Here is a 21798-nt window from a genome sequence, read left to right as displayed (position 1 = left end):
TGTATTCATGAGACATACAGACAAAAATATACGTGATAAATATATTAGATGCAGATGTACAGAAGAGTATACCCACATGTATAGGAGTAACATTCTCCTTAAATCACAGCAGACAAAGTAAACCGTATCAGACTTCAATCTCATGTACAGAGTGTGTGTTCTAAATAATTTTTCATTCTTCCCAAACCACAAAATTAAAAGATGAAAGTATACAATGCAATTCACAAATCTAAGATGTATCCCTTGCATGGGATATACCTGCTATGAAACATTTACATCAAATGACTGTGACTACCTGGACTGACTGTATTTCCAATGTAAGGGACTTCACAGACAACACCCTGAAAGCACATCTAAAAGTGCAGGGTAAGGTTTCAAAACAGTCCTTTTTCTCTGGTAGGAATCTTGCGTAACATTTTGCCCGTCTAGGCTTTTTATGTATTTACGTATTTAAGTTGACTTGTTGAAAGAAGTACAGTGGTGGAGTTAACACCCTAAGGATACAATATACATGGGGACAACTACCCTAGAAAAAATGTTGCTCCCCTCTGAGGGGCATCTTCAAGAGCAAGCGGTGCTGTGGATCCCAAAAAAAAGTATTTCCTGGCTCTGCCTTCCCTTTGACCAGTGGCAGCTGGGTTCGGAGCTGCTGCATGGTGAATGCAGTGTAGAGGTTTGGCGTTTTTCCAACACTGCCTGAACTGAGCTTACTGCCAGCAGGCTGCACCAGTAAATCTTTAACTGGGGCACCCAAAAGCAAGTTTTATTTCGCTGAACTATCTGTAGCCAAAATGTGGTCAGTTGTTTTAAATTGTTATATTTTTTAAATTAAAAAAGCAGAGGGGCCGTTGTGATCTTTTCATCTGTTTTCCTTATAACACAGCTTGTAAGACTTTGCTTAATTAATTCCTGCTTGAGCTGGAGCTTGTCTTTTAGACAAACATCTGGTCTTGATTAGTGTTGTCCATGTTTTGATGTCTTCCCTTAAAGACCAGCTGTTGATCAAATTCAGTGACCTGTACATAAAAACCCTTGGTTCAATGCCTGATCAGCAAATCTCGGACCTAGGGTAGAGACAAAATTTGACTCTTGTTCACAAGTAAAATTACTGTGTTGTGGTGACACATGCTGAAATGTTTTTGAAAGAGAACCAAGGCATGTAGTCAGCTCCAGTTCATAAGAGCCTGGTGGTTCAGGCCTTAAAATGCTGGCCAGCAGCATCTCAAGTGGTCAAACCCCAACTATATTTAGGCTGGAATTTTTTAATTGCATTGGTTTGACAGATAATAGGATTTTCTTGGACTGTTTTATAAGGCAGAGTACAGTAATACATTAAATAACAGTAACTTCAAGTCATCTTTCACCCAAACTTGATTTCTGCGAACCTTTCTATATCCACAGTACTCTAAATCCTGAAGAAATGCATTTAGATTTGGACACAGCACTTGCCATGGTAGTAACAGTAATAAAAAATACCTCGTCTGTACCAATTAATTTGCAGCAGTAGATCTCAAATTGAATCACCATTTCCATTTTGCAGGTGTGGAAAGCGAGACACAGAACAGACGGTTATTTTAAGTCTGGGGCCCAGTCGGTGGGCATGCCGTTGGGGACGGGAACACAGGACGCCAGAAGGCTGAAAGGTGAAAGGAATTGCCTAAGGGCATAAGAAGACCACTGCTGACCCTGGGACCAGACCCCGTCAGCTCACCATCCTCTACGCCCCGCTTACAGAACTACGCAGTGCCGCTCTGCTCCAGGCAGCATGTCCAAAAGCGTGCCTTGGGTTGGCTCACACTTCCCTGGAGCCACCCCTGAGTACAGGCAACACGACTTCTGCTCCATCCACTGAGATACAGTTGCTCCTCCACCTGCCCGAGCTCTGCTGTCTGTGCTGGTATGAGAAGGAGGAGGCTTCGGAGGTACAGGCCAACTCTCCATCTCCTTTAAACTGTCCCATTTAAAGTGGTTTGCTCCCCAGAAGGGAGCAGGAGCTAACAGATACTGTCCTCCTCTCTTTACAGGGTCTGCTAATGGTGAAGATCTTTCTGCTCCACCTCTTTCTCCATGCACGGATCTGCAGGACAGCTTGTTCAGTGTTGGCTTTCCTTCTTTACCTAAAGAGCTTGAGGCCCAAGGTCAGACAAAGGCCCTCTGCAGCTGACCAGTATGCACTGGGGATGTTTCTCTTAGCACATGTTTCTTTTATACAGCCAGTTCACAGTGAATTGGGTCATTCTGGAGATGTCTAAACTGTCTTAATGGTGCACTTGAGAAACAAAACCCCTTGCAGCGTGGTCCCAGATGCTGAGCAGAGAGCGCATTAGACAGCGTGCGGGCTCCTGCAGATAGGGCTTAGAATGCTGCGAGTCTTGCGGTCGGTGCTTGAGCTTGTCTCCAGACACGCCTCGGCAGGCTGGCCCCAGGCTGGCCGCAAGGCAGCCATCTGCAAGAAGAGGGAAAAATTCCAAAACACATGTAGGTAGCTACCCCTGTGGCCTCCTACCAAAGGCTGTGTAAGCCAGCCTGCTCATGGGAATGTGCTCGTCTTAACCCTTCATGTCAGAACAGAAAATTCTCAAAGCATTGGGGTTGTGTCTCAAGAGAACCAGGACTGAACCATGTCCTTCTTTGCTGCCTTCGCTGGAAGGTATATGATTTCCTCACTCATAATTTGTTTCAATCTGAGTTTGGCCACTCTCATAAAAATATTATATAGGATAGAGGGTCCAGGCATCACTTTTTATTATTATCTAGTTTACTGACAATATCCTTCCTGTCTATATCCTGTGTGAATTCCCCAGCCCGGAAGATATTTCTGTCTCAGGCCATATACATTGAACCCATGTTCTTCATTTGTACCACATCAGCATTGTAGAAAGTAAATATATTATGCTTTAATCAGTTTAGGATTATGGCTGAGACTTTGGATGTTCCTTTCCTGCCGTGCACAGCTCAGCTCAGTGCACGGCAGCGAGGATGCTTCATGCTGTATCCACTCTTGCTTTGCATGTGCTTCTTTTCAGCCCTAGTGGAAGTTCCACTGCTGTCCAGGTCTTCTATATCCTTTGAGGTTTCGTATTTGCAACACTTCCCTCACCCATGCATTATTGTCTTAAATTATATCGCAGCCTTTGAAAAAGAAATCCCTCTACTAATCCTTTTGAGAACATTATGTTTGCCCTCTGATACATGCTTTGGTCTGTCAGCTTGGAAAACACCAGCCTTCTAATGACTGAAGGATTATGAATCTATTGCTGAGCATTTGCAGAAGTGCTCTTGTGGTTATAAAAGTGTCTCTTCATTCACCCGCAGGCCCGGTGCCAGAAGGACTCAGCGTGGCTTTGTGGGTCTCTTGCCTCCAGCGCCAAACAAGTGAGCGTCTCACAGCGGTCAAAAGCCCAGCTCCATCACCCGCTCACCACTCCCAGCCTCCTCCTTTGCACGCACTGGGAGTTTCTTTCTTTGAAGCAAAGCACTCTTAGACGGTTCAGCCCAATACATTGGACTGTTCCATTTTAAGTTTGCACAATTTTGATTTTAATATAATTTATCAGATGAATTTCTGTCTCTATTAAAGTTAATAAGAGGCTCACTAATGACTTCAGCACAGCCAGGACTTTGCAAAATATCTTTAATTAATGTATTAGTCATAAGTTACTAGAATTTTACATATTTTAAATAAACTCCATATTAAATAAAATGGATTATGTATGTTGCCTTACACTCTATATATCTTATGGAAATGAAATCTTGGCACTACTGAAGCAGATGGCAGAACTTACACTGACGCCAGTGGAGCCAACATTTCACACCCCGTTTCTTTTCCCAAATCTACCAAGAGTTTCCAGTGACTCTGAACAAATCAGTGTCTCAGTATGACCTACTGTGTAAGCCTTGGAATCATTTTTCTCTAGGTCCCAGTGGTATTGTAGGGCCCTTGATATCTGGAAAATGCTTCGAGGTTCAAACTGCTATAGCTGTACCAAGGATTACTTGTTACTATTTTCCTGCAACAAATGCCTTATCCTCAAAGCAGGAATGGCAATGTCTATTAGGAAGGTTACTCAACAGGTTCTGTTGTAAAACCATATTTTCCATTATTTTATGTGCCAAAACTTAGCCATTCAAATTAAATGGCACATGCCAGACAACTGCCTTAATTTTAATTGTTTTTTTTATTTTGAGGTGTGGAAAGTCTAACAGTTTCCAACATGAGATAAGGAGAAAGTAAACCTACGGTAAAAAAACAAACCTCTGAAGACTGCTGTCTTTGAGCTGCTCCAGCTTTCATGTACACTGAAATTTGATAGCGCACAGGCTAAATCAGGTAAGATCTTTTACTGTTTTCAAGACAATTTGTCCAGATTGCTTTCACATGATAAAGCTTTAAAAAAACTGTACATAGCTAAGGTTTACTAGCACACGGTGTTTTCTAGCACATGATGTTTGGTAGCTGAAACATCCAAAACTTCATGCTCATTAAGCACACGCCAACCCTTAACAGGACCCCTCAGCGCTTGGACTCCTCCTGCCTCACGCCAACAGGAGGGAGCGCTGAGGGTGCTCTTGGCCCAGAGCTTTGCAGGAGAAGCCACCATTTCCCTGTAATTGTGCCTTTTGTTGGGTCAGGGAGGGACGGGGCATTGAACCCAACCACAAGGGACTCATCTCCCCAGTGCCCTGCCTGACAGCCCGGAGGAGGAAGCTGCATGTTTTGCATACAAAGAAAACAAAATGTAGGCAGAGGTGAAGGCGAGGAGCCTGGAGGGGCCACAGGAGAGAAGGAAGAAGCTACCAGAGAGATCTGCAAGGACGCAGAGAGCTGTAAAGGCACACAGGGGTTTCAGGGACACCCTTGGTCCGGCAGGGCAGGCCGAGCCCCGCCACTTTGACCCCACTGGCAGCACACGTCGGGCCTGTCCGGGAGGAGCTGGCACACACACATCTCAGCCTAAGCGCAAATCCTCTTCTTTTACTGCATTCACCCATCCTCCAGCTGGGACCTGCCAGCCTCCCTGCCCTGTCCAACATCCACCGTGGCTCCCAACAGGCACTCTGTTAATGCGTGTAAATGCCAGCTCTCCCTCAACCAGACACAATTTCGGGGGTGCTGCAGAGCGGGAGCCATGAGGCCGGCAGCCTTTGAGGCGCCGCACCACGAAGGCCGCCCGGGGCCGGGGCAGCTGCGGAGCGGGGCCGGGCGGGAAGCAGAGGCGCACAGCGCTGCCCGGGGACACACTTCGCCCCCTCCGCGGCTGCGTTTGGGTCCCTCAGGGCCCGAGGTCGCCCTGCGTTTTATGAGACGGCGGGAGCCGGGCCGCCCGACACGGCACGACAGCCGGCCCGCCGTCCTGCGTGGGCCTCGACCGCCCGGCTGCGGCGCCGCCCCGCAGGCGCAGGCGCGGTCTCGGTCTCGGTCTCGGCGCCCCGCAGCCGGACTACAGCTCCCGTCATGCTCGGGCGCGGCGCGGGGCTGCTGGTCGCGGCTGAGGGAGCTGGGTCGCTGCCGCCGCCCGGGTGAGTGGGGAGCGGCCGCGGCGGGCGGGGGTCGGGGCCGGACAGTGGACGCGGGCGCTCGGGCTGTGCCGGGCAGTCCTCACGGGGGTGCCGGCGAGGGTACGGGGGGGGGGGGGTGGGCGGCGGCGGGCGCAGCCCTCCGCCCGCTGCCACGGTGCGGCGGGAGCCCGGCGGGAGGGGCCGCGGCGGCGGCGGCGGCGGGAGGAAGAAGAAGAAGGGGCTGGGTCGGCGCCCGCCCGCCCCGGGCCCCCGCTGCTCGCTGGGGGACCCCCCGAAACCTCGGTTGGTTTTCCGGAGCGGGAAGGTCGGGGCTTCGTTAGTGCGGAGCTGAAAGGCGGAGGGCGGGGTTTTGGTATTTGCATTGGGAAATGGGCTCTCCAGCAGTGGGGCTTTCCTGCCGCTGGCAGTTGAAGGGGTTTTGTGGGCTTAGGGGCTGAGAGGAGCCGGGTGGGTGTCTGCTGGTGGGCGCTCCGGTAGAGGGTGTTGGTTCGTTTTTTAGCCATCACCCAACTTTGCTCTCAGACCCGAAAACTGTAACTTTAAAAACTTTGCCTGTAGATCCGGTTAGCATAATTCTTTCAACTTGCTATATATGTTTTCTGCAACTTAGAAAGCATGCAAGTTAATGATACTTAATTACGGAAGAGTGCTTTTCCGGTGCACCCGTGGCTGGTGGCGGGTTTGTGCTCTGTAGCACTGGCACCAGGCCTCCGCTGCTGGGAGCTCCTGGTGAGGCTGCGCCCTGGCAGGGAGCGGGCCCTGGGCGAGGGGTGCTTGCACCGGGGAACAGCCAAGGCCCAGGAGGCTCCGTGCGTGTCTGCACACCCTGTTTTCTGTATTTCCTGAGAATTTTGCACATAGGCTCTCAATACAAGCCTCTGAAAGCTATCTGCCTGTTTCTCCGTGAGTAGGCACAAGTTGTGTTGAAACATAAGTACTGTTATAGAGAGTTGTTGTATACTTTAAATTTGCTATACTATATTGAATGTATCCTCAAGACTAATGTTTTGCTACTGTATCAGGTGTACAGAGCTTGAAAGACAGCCTGTGATGTAAGGGAGAACCTGAAATTGGCTAGCACTCAGAAGTTTTCCCTAAGTAACATAATGGGAATAAAGTGACTTTCTTCTACTGTCCTGTTCTAGGCTTGTCAGTTTCGCCACTTTTCTGTAATGGATACAAATATCTGAAAATTTCTATAAATGTTCAGATAGCTTGCATCTGATGTTTCTTTTTGACTGAAATGCCTGTAGGCAGCTCTTCCAGGAGGAGGTACTGTGTATCAATGTCCATGGGCAGCGTATCTCTATTGAAGAAAATCCAGGTAGTGTCTGAAAAAAAATAATGCCAAAACATCCCTCATCCTGGCCAGTCAGTAACTCCCAATGCAGTGGTGCTGCCCTGCGTGTTGGGAGAGGGAATGGACAGCTGGAGTGGCAATTTCTGCCAGAGGAGCTTCTCAGGGCAGGCAGTACCTGTCGTACTGGGGATTTTTAGCTTATCCCAGCCTTGTATTTATTTGGGATCGTAGCACCTGCCCTGCAGCTAGTTCAATGAGCACGCCTGGAAGTGTAGTGGAGATGGGTGTGCTGAAATGCTGCCTCCCGCGCCGCCGAGGCTGCTGCTTCCGTGCCCCATGTAGCTTGCTCAATGTGCGCTTTGGGGCTCCTGGCTCTGTTGCCTCTGCTATTGCCTGGGCTGGATGGGTACGTCCATACAGCCCTGCAGCGTGGATGACTGGTTTTCAAGAACAGGCACACAGGAGTAAGTTTTTATGGGACAATGCCAGCTTGGCAGCTTAGCCATCACTCAGAGCACCCTGCCTGCAAGAGAGCTGTGTCCTAGTTCTGTGTGGTTGTATACAGGACATATAAAAGAGCAAAGTGGGCTTTGTCTGGTTCCAGGTGCCCTCTGATACAGAGGAGGAGCTGGCAGGAACTGGAAATACAGGTGTTTTCTGATTTCCTTCATCATGGAAGAATCTTCATGGTCTGTGTAGTTACTCTGCAGTAGCTGTCTGTCCCCCTCCACTCCCCGGGTCACTGTATGGACAAATATGAAGTTGGGGAAGCTCAGTTTGCTGTGTATAAAATTTAGTGAATTGTTTCTTTGAACAGAATGAAGTCTTGGGCTTGCTGTTGTAGGAAAATAGCCCAGAATAGCTATTCCTTACTGCCTGGAACACAATTAACCCTGACAAAAAGCTTAGGCAAAGACGAGCTGCCACCTGCTGGCTCTGTAAAGCTTTGGGCTAGGGAATGTCTGCTGGTTCCCTGGGCAGGAGAACCTGGTTCGTGAATGCTACCCCAGGCTGGAGATTCGGAAGGCTCAGGTGGGTTTTCGAGAGCTTTCTGCTAAGAAAAGCAGCATTGGGCTGTTCAGCAGAGTTATCGTAAGGCGTTACAAAAACATCCTAAGGAACCTGCTGGGATTATGGTAATATTTATGTTTACTCATTTTTCTCCTAACTTTGGTAAATAAAGATAGCTCTTTCAAGTGCAGCACATTCTTCATAAACAGTTCTGTATAATCTTGCACACTGGAAAATAAAATTGTTGCCATCGTAGGGGTTCCCTGGGGAAACACTTGGATTAGGCTTCTCCAAGCAGCTGGGATGGTCTGGGGCTCTGGCTGGTGTGGGAATGACGACAGCCCTGCAGACCCCTCTGCTCCAAACCCCCCTGCTCTGGGCCAGGTTCACCCAGAGGCTGGGTGGAAGGAGGCTCCAAAGGAACAAATGAGATTAAAGTGAACTCTGTGAACGTGCTGGCCAAAACCGGCTTGGTTTGTTTTTCATGATGTCACTTCTATTTTAAAATCTAAGTGACGGAAACCATTTACAGTGGACTTTAACAAAACTGTAGTTTCCTGTGGGCACGATATTTCTGAAGAGTTACTTCTGTTAGGGTCCCAAGAAATTGTGTTCTTAAGTATAATAGAAATTTCGGGGGGGTGGATTTTTGAAAGAAAATTGGAAGCTAGCTATTTTTGGAATCTTTTGGTTTTTAAAAATACACTTTCAGAGAGGAGAAAACAAAAATATTTTAACTTGTAGATAAGAGATGCGTGAAAGTTGGTTGACAGTCTTTCAGGGGATGAGTCAGCTTATTATAAAATGGCCTAAAGTAAAGTTACTGCTATCTTCTAATTTCTTTAGTTGTTCATTGATTTCTCAGGTGAAGGAATAATGGCAAGATTTTTGTCTCTGTGACGTCCAGCAGAATATCTTAATTTCTGATTTTTCAACTTCTCTTCTGCTTAACAGAGAATTGAAATTTGATTGATTGGAAGTGATGGCTTTGTTTCCATTTCCCTAAATGTTTCTTATGCAACTATGAAGTTGCTAGAGTGAAGAACTTACTTTACCTTATATATCTGAAAAAAGAATACTAGCCCTTTTGACTTTTAATGTGTGTAATGTTTTCATGGTAAAGCTAAGAAGGATACTTAGAAGAAAACTAGCTCCGCTCATCAAAAAAGTGCAAAGTATTTGCAAAGCCAAAATTGATGGTTACAGTTTTGCCTACAATTTTGCAGTAAGATGTGCCACAAATATTCACAGTCTAAATAACTGCTCCTTCTAAAAACTTGTAATTTGTTACGTGTGTATCTATCTCTATGCTGCACTGCTACGGTGAGTGATGGAATGCAAATAGAGTACCAAATGTGTTTAATGGGAGGTGAAGAGGCTTGTTTGATTAGATTAGGGCTTTATCTGGCCTTTAGGCCCTTTTTAGGCAATGAGAATTCCTGACACCATGTTTTAAAACCTGATTTTTAGCATGTTATATACGTGTCATATATGCTGTGGTTTCTTTTGTAGGGAATGTTTCTGAAAGTTGTTACCAAGCAATCTCTGTGTAGTACAGATATGCTAATCAGTGCTACTATCATAACTTTTTAAAGGTGTCTCACGTTAAGTATGCTTTCATATTTTAAAAAATACTTTTGATTGATAGATGTTAGAAAATATGTCCAAAACTCTTTAAATTTGAATTTGCCAGGCCACATGTGATTCTCTTCCTCTTGCTGAAGACTCAGTTATAGAAGTAGTGGGTTTTTTTGCTCTCCTGCTTTATTTTTCACATTTTTTGTGTGTGAACACTGTAGCTCAGGATTTGAAATGGCTACTTTGATCATATTATAGAAACAAGTGAGACTAAGGGCTATGACCTGAACATTAATTTATGTATTATAAAGCATGAGTAGTTTTCCAATGTAAAACATACTAAGGCAGTAAATAAAAGGTAGTTAATTCTGGGTGACAGCATTTTACAGCGATTCATGAAGAGGAAATATAGCCTATGTGAATGTAATGTATGGTTATGCAGTGCTACTCTCCGTCAGAGTAAGGGGAGCATTATTCTGCAGTATGCTAACTATTCTGCTCTTTATAATTACCCATTAAAACTACACCTTTTAATATTTGAATGCAAATGGACATGCAGAAATGTGGTAAATAGCAGTGTGTTGATGTAGGATTCAGATGGTGCAGCCTGGTCACAAACAATGCTGTGTAATCGGCTGCAGGAAATGTTTTTCTCTTATGATAGTGTGTAATGGCTTAAACTGTAAGGAAGGGCAAAACATTAAGGCTCTAGGAATGAGAAGTTTGCATGCAGATTGTGTGGCATCTGCTGCAGCTATCAGCTAATTGTCCTTCAGCTGTTATGCACCTGGAGAAACAAATACCATGAGACCATGAAAACTGTAGGAGGTGGCACACTAGACCATAGAGGCAGTCCTTTAGTTACTTTTGGAACACAGCTTTGAAAAACATAGGTGTGCTACCCTCTGCGTTTTCTGCAGCCATTAAACTTGGATATTCTCAGCTCTGTGGCCTCTTGCAAAAGGTCCAAGCTCTTCCAACGTGATTGGTTTTAGTTCAGAGGAAGCCAGACACTGTTCTTTTGACGTAATTTGCCATTAAATTGAGAATTCCTTCTGGTTTTTGTTATGTTCGAGAGAACTTTACCCAAGTTAGTAGTTCAGCTTTGGAATTACATCCTATCGATGTCAACTGTGGTTTACAAGTAAGCTCTAGTGTTTATCTCAGTAATATTTTTTAAAAGCGGACATCATGACAATAGCTGTAAATATATTCCTCATTCAGGTGTAGATGTTGGTAGGAACTGAAAATTTACGGTTCTTGCAAAGGCAATTGTTAAAACCAGATTTGCTTTACAGGTAAACTTGACTGAATGGCATGGATGAACCTTTATGTGCTCATGTCTGTTCAGTGTCTCTGAATTAAAATATCACCATGTGTAACTGTGACAGCCAGGGAGACCTTTCTTGATGTAAACAACTGAGGTGAAGGAATCCTGTAAGCAGGATTCCATGGAATTGTATGTATATACGACCCTTCTTTTACTTAAGAGGCAATAACTTGAAATTGGTCTGTTTTTGAAGTACAGTGTAAGTGCAGGTTTGAAGTAATGCAGTTAGTATATGTGGTGTGAGCATTTGAACTGGAATGTGGGCTATTGGAGAACGAATAATGTTTGCTGTATGTCTGATCTGTGTTGACTATTTCTATAGAGCTGAGAAAGGGGTTAGGGAGGCTAATGAGCCTGAATGTATGGATCTAGCTTTTGCTCCCGAAATTACAGACACTCTTGCTCACTTACGGAGAGTCATTCAGGTTACCTTTTTTGTGTGTGTGCTCAACTTGGAGCAAGAATTTGGCTGAACAAAAGGAGAATCCCAGAACTTCTTACAGAAAAATGAGAGAAACCAACTTGTCTGCTTCAACACTGTCATGTTTAACTGTTTGTTTTTTCCAAGCCAAATGCTCAAAAATTGTGACTGTTAGAGAAAAGGTTCCCTGTGCTCTCCTTGTCCGTGAGAAATACTATATAGACTGTGCATCTTTTGAAGGACCCTGAGTATAATATTTATACTCTAAGTATAATACTTAGTGAGCAGTTATGCAGTCTGTTCTGTATTTTTAATTTTTTTTTTGGTAGTAGGATTGACTGGAGTGCTGCTACTTAGGAGCTGTATTCCCTAAGCCTTTCATCAAGGTATTTTAATTTTCCTCAGGCAGAACAGAATGTTACTTCGATAGTAGTGCTATAATTAACTCGGAGGCAAACTTCCTTTGTTCCCTCTGTAGGTAATACACAGGGATATGAGTCAGTAATAACCAATTGGCTTGTTTGTAACGAAGTTCTCCTTTACTGCCGTCGAACAGCAGCAGCAACAATAAATGTAAAGCATCTTAACTCTTCTTTTGATTGCAATATCTGTAAAAACCGATGGTGTTAAACTGGACTCATAAATACTAGGTATAGTTGGCATCTCCCCCTGCTCTGTGGGAATTATGGCCTTGGAGTTCTTGTCGAGAAAACTGGGTACTGGCATTCATCTGAAAATATATGTAGCTTAGTTGCTGATGGAAAAGGGCATGGCAGGACAGGATTCTTGTCAGTGAAGAAGCAAGGTGTAGACAGTTTCCAAGCGTTCTTTGTCTGTTGTAGAATAGCAGATAGATATGAATACTGGATGAAAAAGCTTTCCTTTCAGAGATGTATTTGGAGGTTGAAGGTGCTTTGTAGTTGGGATATTTACCTTAACTATGGTTATTTCTTTTTAAAACTTTTTTTTAATAGATCTGGTTAAGAATAAGACTTGGGTTTTGAGGTGTTTGAGCAACTTGCTACTGCCCAAGTCATGACGCTCCCATTTCGAAAGGACTTGGACAAGTACAAAGATCTCGATGAGGATGAAATTCTTGGCAAACTTTCGGAAGAAGAACTGAAACAACTGGAAACTGTTTTGGATGATCTTGACCCTGAGGTAGGTATTAGCCAAGAGAAGTTTTATTTTTTCATTTGTTCAGAAACTAATCTGAAATAAATTGAGACTTTTTTTTACTTGTGCAATATACTTTTGGACAGAGTTTTTTCCTAGTCTGCTAATGATCTTATTTACAGATAGATATGTGTATATAATGTTTCAACTGTTTATTTCCTGTTTGCAACGTGAATGCAACTGCAATAGAGGAAAATGGAAGAAGGGATTGTCAGGAGGAGCTTTCTGGGATTTATTTATAAATAAAAATTGCTCTTAGTCATGTTCTTGAAGAGAAAGTTTATTTAGAAAGGCCTGTTTAACTTTCCTGTTTCCAGTGTTGTCTGGTAAACAGCCCTTTTGCATCTGTTTTTATTTTGTTGCTTCTACCGTTGGAGTTTGATGGGAGAGGGAGGGTGCTAACCTCTTCTAAAGGTTTCTGGTCCTGTATCTGGTAGCCTATATCTATTCCTGTCCTCGTGCTGACTTTGCAAAGAGGAGGCAAATAATTACTCAGCTCCTGAATGATTATGTCAGCATGGGGTATTGAATAAGGAATATTTTAGTTTTCTGTTACAAAGAGACGAGTTATGTCCTCTACTGATCCTGCAGCTAATGTCAGAGTCCAAGACCTGTGTTTTCACCTCCTGATTCCCTGTTCTTGCTTTAATAGTACCAGGATTAAGTTTAATCTTGATGTTCAGGGATCAGTTAAGACTATTATGATCACTTATTTTTTTGCACTGCAAGATATTCTTCACATTTTAATTGGCTTTGGCTTTATAGACATTTTAACAGAGGAGAACTGGCAAAAGTGATTGGTTGTCTTTTATGACAGTCTGGATTTCTGTACGTCCTGTTCTTTCCCTACTAATATCCTCCATTTTTTTCTGTGGTTTTTTTCTTTAGCTGAAATATGTTGATAGCAGCAAAAAACCCCCACCTTGAGTCAGGTCAAAAGTAGAAATACTCTGTATTAAATGCCGGACAATAGTATAGTCAGTTGTCTTAAAGACTTAGAAACACATGGATGTAAGTGATGGAGGAAGCAGTCTCTTGCTGAATGTCTAAACTGTAAATAGCTGAGTCTTATTTACTACTACTCATTTAAACAGTGTTCATTCTAGAAAAGAAATGCAAAGTAACTAGCAAGTCTAGTGCTGGGAGCTGTTGTGCTTAAAGAATTGCTTCAGTCCAGAGTGCAGCGTGCTCTATTTTTATTATATTATTGGTATCTAAAGAATAGATTACCTTGTGTCTTCCCCTGCCCCAAAACAAGAAAGTTGGTAAGAGATCAAAGATTGCCTAAAAAGGATGATGTATTGGGTTTGAACCCTGGGGAGAGGGAGAAGGAAGAGGGAAATGAAACTAAACAGGTGTTCACTCAGACTTTCTAAGCTGTACTTATTTGCTCCATTTTGTTTTGCAGAACGCACTTCTGCCTGCAGGCTTCCGACAGAAAGACCAGACTGCTAAAAAGGCTTCAGGTCCCTTCGACAGGGAGCGACTCCTTGCGTATTTAGAGAAGCAGGCTCTTGAGCACAAAGACAGGGAAGACTATGTGCCTTTTACAAGAGAAAAGAAAGGTAACACCACCCTTTCCGGTGTAGGTGGTGATGAAATCTCTGAAGTGGACTAGCCAGTACTACTGTGAACCAAAGTTTATTGAAGCACTGGCAGCTCTAACGCTTTTTAACTCGCGGCGTTTCCAAATGAATGCTACTGTGCAGAGGCGGGATGCTTCCTGTTCAGGCTTTTTGTGGTGCTGGGGCTGGTGTGCTGTTTGCATGTAGCACAGGAAGGAAATAAGACTCAAAGATTTTATCAAAGATTGCAAAGTTCTGGTGGGGATGGTATCCTCAAAGTAAGAGCTACCGCTGATTTGTGTCAATAATAACAAATGCTGTCGTCGTGCCTGTGGCTTATGCCCTGTAGTGCTGAGTACAGACAGTAACATTTGTAATACTACGTTGAATTTAAAAAATAGCAGTAGAATGATGTCGTGGTAGATACTCAATAATGTTCAGAGACGTAGGCTGACAAGGCCAGGCAAGTGGTGCATGCAATCATGTTGTCTTTCTAGTATCCTTACCGAGAGGTTTAATAAGATTGCATAGTTATTAACTAACTACATAGTTAACATCCCAAGAAACTTTGAAATCTGGCAGTGGTTTGTGGTCCAAAAACCATGCAAACATTGACCCAATGAGTGGACCCATTATTAAAACCTGGGATCTTAAATCTTTGTTTTGGATCTAATCTTCTCATTGACTTGATGGGAAGCGTTTTCCTTTTCAGGAGAAAATTGAAAAAGAATGTGCATCTTAAATATTGTAAGAATAGATTTCCTGCCCCCCCCCCCCAAAACAAGAGTTCCCAAATTTGTTGTGCCTTACTAAGCACTATTGGTAGGGACAGAAACTCCCATACCTGTGCTGGGCACATATGCGTAGGAGGAGGCTTTTAGCTGTTGCCACAGTGTTTGTGTACTGCTTGTGAATCCTAGCTTGTCTGAACCTTCCCCAGCAGCAGGGCAGATCTGCTGCAGTAAGACTTCAGTAAATTGTTTGATAAGTTGTATTCCAACTGCCCAAGATGAACAGGCTCCTCTCTTCTTAAGGGTTTGAAACTCTTTAATTCTACTTAGTTCTCTGGTGTGAATCATTGCTTATTTCAGACTTGAGTCTTCATTCATCTACTGAGTTTGTATTTATGATTGTGGTGTATATTCAGTGAAAATTTTGTGGGGAGCATTTGCATTTTCTCTGCCTATACCAGATAGCTGTTACTTGACAATGTTGGTGTCTCTTTCTTTTCCTTGAAGTAATAGAGAGATTGTGACTTTGTAATGTACTGCACTGTATATGATGTACTGCTTCCTTAATACACTGTGTTTTGCCTTATGTGTGTAGTTTAACACCACTTTTGTTGAGAGGTGATAACTGTGACACTCCTTTGCTGACAGGAGAAAGGGAGTTTGCTGACTGAATCTGTAAGAGTAACCAAGTTAAGGATAACGCAATGTCTTGAATGTAGAAGGCAGTCAAAGGTACCTATAGCAGCAGTACCCTTATAGTACGTCCGCTGCTGGCAAGTACCTGTTGATCCCATGTTTGGCGCTGTAGTGTGCTGCTGCTTCCTCCCCTGTTCTGCTTCTTGCCCAACATATTTCCTGGTATATGTTGGAGACAGCCTAATGGTTTAACATGATTAAGTTCAAGTATATTTGGGCCTCAGAGCTAGTTTGGGGAATCCCTTGCAGCCTGGCTAGCTTGTACACCGCTCCTTCAGGATGTGAGGCTGGACATGGAGTATTTGCTCTAGTTAGTACTTCTTTTTTTACTGAGTACTAGTGCTTCATTCAGATAGGTGGTTCTTTAAAGTCAGCTTACGTATACATGCTGTTGTGGTTTAACCCCAGTCAGCAGCTAAGCACTACGGAGCTGCTCCCTCACTCCCAGTGGGATGGGGAGGAGAACTGGGGGGAAAAAAGGTAAAACTCGTGAGTTCAGATAAGAACAGTGTAATAACTAAAGTCAAATATAATACTAACAATAATAATAATGAAATATAATAATAATAATTGTAATGAAAAGGAATATAACAAAAAAAAAGAAGAGGGGAAAAAAGAGAAAAAAAAAAACAAACAGTGATGCACAATACAGTTGCTCACCACCCGCTATCCGATGCCCAAGCGGCGATCCACCCCTCCTGGCCAACTCCCCCCTGTTTATATACTGGGCATGACGTTCCATGGTATGGAATACCCCTTTGGCTAGTTCAGGTCAGCTGCCCCGGCTCTGCTCCCTCCCAGCTCCTTGCACACCTGCTTGCTGGCAGAGCATGGGAAACTGAAAAGTCCTTAACTTAGGATAAGCGCTACTTAGCAACAACTAAAACATCAGTGTGTTATCAACATCATTCTCACACTAAATCCAAAACACAGCACTGTACCAGCTACTAAGAAGAGAGTTAACTCTGTCCCAGCCGAAACCAGGACACATGCACGTGGCAAAACTATTTGTTTGGGCAGATAAAATCTGTGAGAATCATATAGAAAAACAGAAGGGTCCAGCTGTAACGCAGATCTTGGTTAAGAAAGACCAAATGTCATTTCCTTTATGTAATAAAGTATTACTAAATAGCAGTCTGTCTGGATGTTGCAATATGTCATACCAGTTCAGTTAGTAAAATTTCCTGTATCTCTTAAAAAAAAAAAAAAAAAAAAAAGTTGCTATTTAATAACTTTTTCTACCATTTCTTTTAGTACCGTAGAAGAAGAGAAAATAATATGAAAAATGAAATGTAGCTTACTTTCATTAAAACTAAAAATGTGGAAACAAATGTTCAGTATGGAAATTCATGCTCTGTTAAATGGGCATGAGGAGGCAAGAAGGCTAAGCTCATTTTGTAGTAGGTGAGGGATAACCTTTTCTTTTCCCCTCATGAAAATGTTATGGTTTAGGTTTGACTTGCTGCCATGTTTGTAGCCATTTTGCACAAAAATGGCAAACCTATGTAACTTAATCTTTTAAACCAAGAAATCATGATCTTTATCTAGATGTAAAACTTGGAAAGGGAGTGGAGCAAAACTTAATACTTGTGTAGGATGGTTTTTATCTAGAGGGAGCTCTTATACTAATGTACTTTTCCTTAATATTAAAAAACCAAACAAACAACTAAGCTGTCTTATAATTTTTCTCTTTGGCTAGATAAATGTATTACGGAGAAACGCTAACAAATTGTGGAATGGGGGTAGGTGAAAATCTTGCTTGATTATCCTGTTAATTCAGAAGAAAACTGACAATCGTAACCTTCAGATCTAGAGATTTTGGGGGGAGAGAGATGGATTGGAGTTGCAGCTATTTTCTTGGTGCCATTTTTGTGCGTCAGGCTTTGCTAAAATATTTGTGTGCCTAGCTGGTCTCATTGCTCTAACTTGGTCTAATTATTCATTTCATAGAGTAAGAAGGGGAAAATCTATCCTTGTCTTTCTCTTTTCTTTTCCTGTTTTAGTAGAACTGATGTCCTGTGTGGCGATTTGGCCTGCAGGTTTATCAAAGAAGCTTACCCTGGGTTAATTTTAAATATGCTGGCTTGCTACTGATTATGGTAACCTTGTTTCCCTGCTACAGTGTAAAGGAAAATCCTCTCTACCAGTTGTCCTAAGTACTTCATTTCGGGGTAACATGTTATTAAAACAATGTTGCATCTCTTTCACTGATAGATGATGTGATTTCTCCAAATCTTTGGAACATTTTTTTGCTATGTGCTATGAAACGTGGAAGATCTGAAATAACATAAAGTAACCTGATGTAGTGAGATGAGCAGTGCTGAAGAAATGTGAAGCTTTACAATCCCTGAATTATATTCTATTGTATTTTTCCAGTGCCTGATTTTGTTTCTAAAAGCATCCTTAAAAACGTACTTTGTTTTTAAACAATTTAATGACTTAAGTCACATTCTGTTCCAATTAAGTGTTGAACCATACAGTAAACTATTGTTCAAGAGATTCATGAGAGCAATGTGGTAATAATTTCAAGAAAACTAGCTTTGTCTCAATCTGTGTACGTAAGTATGTCATAAAGATTTTACAAGGCATACTGCAAGGAGAAGGGTCTCTCATCTAAACAGTGAAGCAAGGCTTCAGTGCTGGAGTCTGTTGCCCTTGAGTGTGTTCCACACATCTGACCAAGTCTGACCAGTGCTCCTCACTTCTCTTGGAACAGCAAAAGATGAGAATTATTGCACCTGAGATAAAAATATATCTGTCATCAGTAATGTACTTTGTGCTGTATGGTGCAAGGCATTAGCAAATTATTATGTAAACTAAGCTTTGCATTTCTAGCCTTTGCACTCACCTAATCGTGGCTTTCTTTTCCAACTCTCACTCTGCATTCCTGCCACGGTATGTTTGTTCTCTGTGGATTTGCATTTCATGTAACTTTTGCTTTAATGTTGGTTTTTTGGTGTGGTTTTTTTTTTTCCTGCTCTGTCACCTAGAAAATATTGTTAGGCTGAAACTGTAGTTACCTGGCTAGAGCTCTTTTGTTGCTGCCCTGCGCAGTTGTTGCTCTAGTTCGCCATTTGCTTCTGTTGCAGCAGGATTTGGGATGCTGTGTTCTCTGTTTGCCTTTCTATCACTGGTCTTTAAAGGAAGTGTGTTACGTGTTGTAAAATGAAGCTAATATCCTGTAGAAGCTTTGGAGAAACAACTTGTCGAATTGACATTCTCCGTACAAAACCACTAGAACAAAATAACATGTGATACTCTAGCCTTAATGTAAAACAGTTTTCTGACTTACTGCTATGTGCTCTGTAATCAGATAATGAATAACAGTACTGTTTCTACAGTAAGACACTGAGGAAAAGTCACTTGTAAGTTGAACTAAAAAAATTAGTATTAAATTGTGCTTATAAGTGAATTGATGAACCTAAGTCTGTCAAATGGTAAGAATTGGTGAATTGTGGATTACATCAATTTCTGGATTGATGAAACTTTAAGGAACATAAGATGTAAGGAATATCAGATGTTGCTTGCTCTTCCTCATTAAGTCACTGATGATACGAGCTTGTATTTGGTTGTCCTCAGGTGACACTTAATTCCTTTTCTGCAAACAGAGTACTGCAAAGTAGATTTTAGACTTTCTTCTCATCTGCAAGTTGTGGCGGCTTGCTGCCTACTAGTATGTGTGTAGGACTGCGGGATGTGTGAGAATAGTACCAGCAATATGCAGTGCATGGCCACACTGAACAGACCTGATTTCTGCTACATTTTCAGTCCCACCTTAGATACTGTGAGTCTGTGTATGAAATGTCTAGGGCACTTCAACAGACATCATCCAAAGTGTCTGCCTTTTGAGCAATACGGTTGTGTGGAACTTGGAACTGAAAGTTCATTCTGTAGCAAAGAAAGCCTGTGAATTAATCCTGGGATGTGCATCATTTAACATGTTAGCTGAAGGCATAGAAGGCCTGAATATATAATTATTACAGAAATTATGTGAACATCTCTGAGATTTGCCTCTTCATATTGTATGGCTTAATCTTTGCAGTATCCTTGTTGGCTGAAAAGGAGGATGTCATGTTCCTTCATGTCATCAAATCCCTGCTATTTGGATACGTTCCACTTGAGGGCCAAGAAAGCTATTCATCTCATGGGCTGCACAGATATGTAGTCTGGTTGTTTTGGGTTTTTTTTGCTTAAAGCTTACATTAGTAAGGGGGGAAGGGAATTTCCAGACTGTCTTGGCAGCAGGCCTTGAGTTAGATCATTGTCCCCAGAGACACAGGGGTCTTACCCTTTTTGAATTAAGTTCGTTACAAGAAGTGGAGAGTGGGGAAGGACCTGCTTTCATACGTGCATTGTAAACCTCTGAACTCTGGGCTAGGACGAGATGAAGCCAATGAATGAGAGATTATATACACAAGGGTGTGACCTGTTTTATAACAAAAACTGCTCCTGACCCAGTTCATGTGACTGGAGTTGGCTGCAATGAACATTTCTGGAGGGGAACAGCTTTTAACATTTTTGTTTTAATAAAAACTGAATATAATTCTCTCTCTTTTTAGGTTATCTTAAGAGTCAGACCTGTATGAATAAATTTAGTCTTACTCTTAGGAAGCAAATGTTTAGAACCAGAAGTTCCTAACCTATGAATTTAAGAATTAGTTAAAGTAACATCAGGAAAAGTAGTTCTTTTTTGTGAGTACTGTATGATGAACCAGACAGGAGGCTGATCTAGGTTGAAATACCTTTTTACAAAGTTGCTTTTAATTGAGATCAGTTTCCTTCTCCCGCTCGCTGCCTGCTGCACTAATGCTGCAAATAGGATGACATGAACAAAGGCTCAGGTGCTCAAATCACACTTTCCTTCTCTTCTTCCTTGTACTCTGAAATCCTCACTTTTTTACTAGTCTGTATTACTGAGGGAAAACAATGCAAACATAGCTAATGAAAGGCTTTAGATCATGTATATGCTGTTTAGAGTGTTTCAAGGGTTAATGAAAACCTTTTCAAACATTCCTGTATCTCTTCTGAAAATTACAATTTAAGTTGAAAGTTATTCTCTCCCCAGTAGGCAATGCTGGTAAAATAAAATGGGGGTAGAAATGTACTGTATCAACTATATCAAAACAATCTTAAACATTTTCTACGTAAGCCTTCAATTTATGAAGGTTTTCTTTTAATCCTGAATCACCACAAACATAGTTTCTCTTGCACTGTCCATCGAACCTGAGGTATGGGTGGTAATGCATGTCAGCTGCTTTCAGCTACCTTTTGTAGTCAGTACACTTATGTAAGGAGATTTATTTTCTGCTTCTAAATATGGATAATGACCATTTACACAACTTCCCAAAGAGATAGCAACCCAGGAACAAAAATACTGTGTTGCTAGCAACATATCTTGGTCATCAGACTGTGTTGTCAGAGAAAAACCTGATACACTTCTTTGTAATCTGTGCTAGTGGTAATGCATTAAATTCCTTTTAAAAAGGAAATTAACCACAAACTATTGTAATCTAGGATGGGAATTTGGAGAGAGAGAAAAGGTGGATGGGTTTTGTTATGCCTGTGTCTGCTGTGGGACACAGGAGCTGACTTCAGACGTTGCTTCCCACAAATGGTGAAACCAAAATCCCGCTTTGTTGGAATTTCCCAGAAATAAAACTCAAGCATCCCTATATAGCTTCTTGTCACTGGAAGGTATTTAAAAATGCTAAACTTAGTCTTAGTCCAAACATGTAACAAGATACACTTGTATGCAGTACGAGGAAAAAAAGCTTAGGCTTCTGGCTTCTGCCCAGCTGGTCTGATTCTGGTGCATGGTGGGTTTTCATCGTGTAATTGGGATAAGCTAGGGTGATTTGTGTGTGGAAATGTTTTTTAGCTATGAATATGGAAGAGGGTGGGTTCCTGAATTAGCACTGAGACTTCATCGGAAGGTTATCAACACCGCTTCCTACCCTGGGAAATAACTAAAGGAAGCTGGAACCCCTTTCCCACAGTTCTGTCTGCTGATAGCTCAGGCAACTTGGGAAGTTTGAAAAACTTTGAATAACTGTTAAGATTAGATTCGCAGTTTTCTAGTTGTGAATTACTTCTATCAAATGCATCAGTTTTGTTTTCTCATACATTACCAGAGCTTTTATTTACTATGTTAATTTGTCCTGAACCTAAGCATCCCTTACCTCTCCTGGGTTCTTACCCAGTGGTAGACTTCTTTGTTCTGAAAGGCCAATTCTAAATCATTCAAATCTGAACTGTTTTCAGAATAACTGTTAGAATAGCCTTCTCATATTCTGATTTCTTACCCTAACTTTCCAGCTGAAGATGTATGCAGGAATTATGCTAACTACGCAGACCTCTATTTATAATGCATGTCTCCTAAAATAACTTTTCCCATTACTTGTCTGTAATGACTGAAAAGTTCATGCAGAATGTGATATTACTAGTGCTCCTTTTCCCATTGGATCTTCTGT

The 21798-nt window shown here is 42.3% G+C and overlaps 1 protein-coding gene across 3 annotated transcripts in view; it reads left to right on the top strand.

Annotated features, from left to right (window-relative positions):
• Positions 1-5473: 5473 nt before the first annotated feature.
• The window catches only part of LOC127020452 (tropomodulin-3), a 28033-nt gene continuing 11708 nt past the window's right edge, over positions 5474-21798 (top strand). The window contains exons 1-3 of one of the 3 annotated variants that reach the window (XM_050903020.1): positions 5474-5520; positions 12135-12321; positions 13745-13901. In XM_050903020.1, the coding sequence (XP_050758977.1) occupies positions 12196-12321; positions 13745-13901 (283 nt within the window). In that variant the 5' untranslated portion in view covers positions 5474-5520; positions 12135-12195. Of the gene's footprint in view, positions 5521-5783; positions 5803-10506; positions 10554-12134; positions 12322-13744; positions 13902-21798 lie in introns of those variants that run through there. The other 2 variants (XM_050903023.1, XM_050903022.1) reach the window with 2 other exon arrangements.

The sequence above is a fragment of the Gymnogyps californianus genome, chromosome 11, assembly GCF_018139145.2.
Source record: "Gymnogyps californianus isolate 813 chromosome 11, ASM1813914v2, whole genome shotgun sequence".
Lineage (NCBI taxonomy): Eukaryota > Metazoa > Chordata > Aves > Accipitriformes > Cathartidae > Gymnogyps > Gymnogyps californianus.
This window is presented reverse-complemented; position numbering and strand designations above follow the sequence as displayed.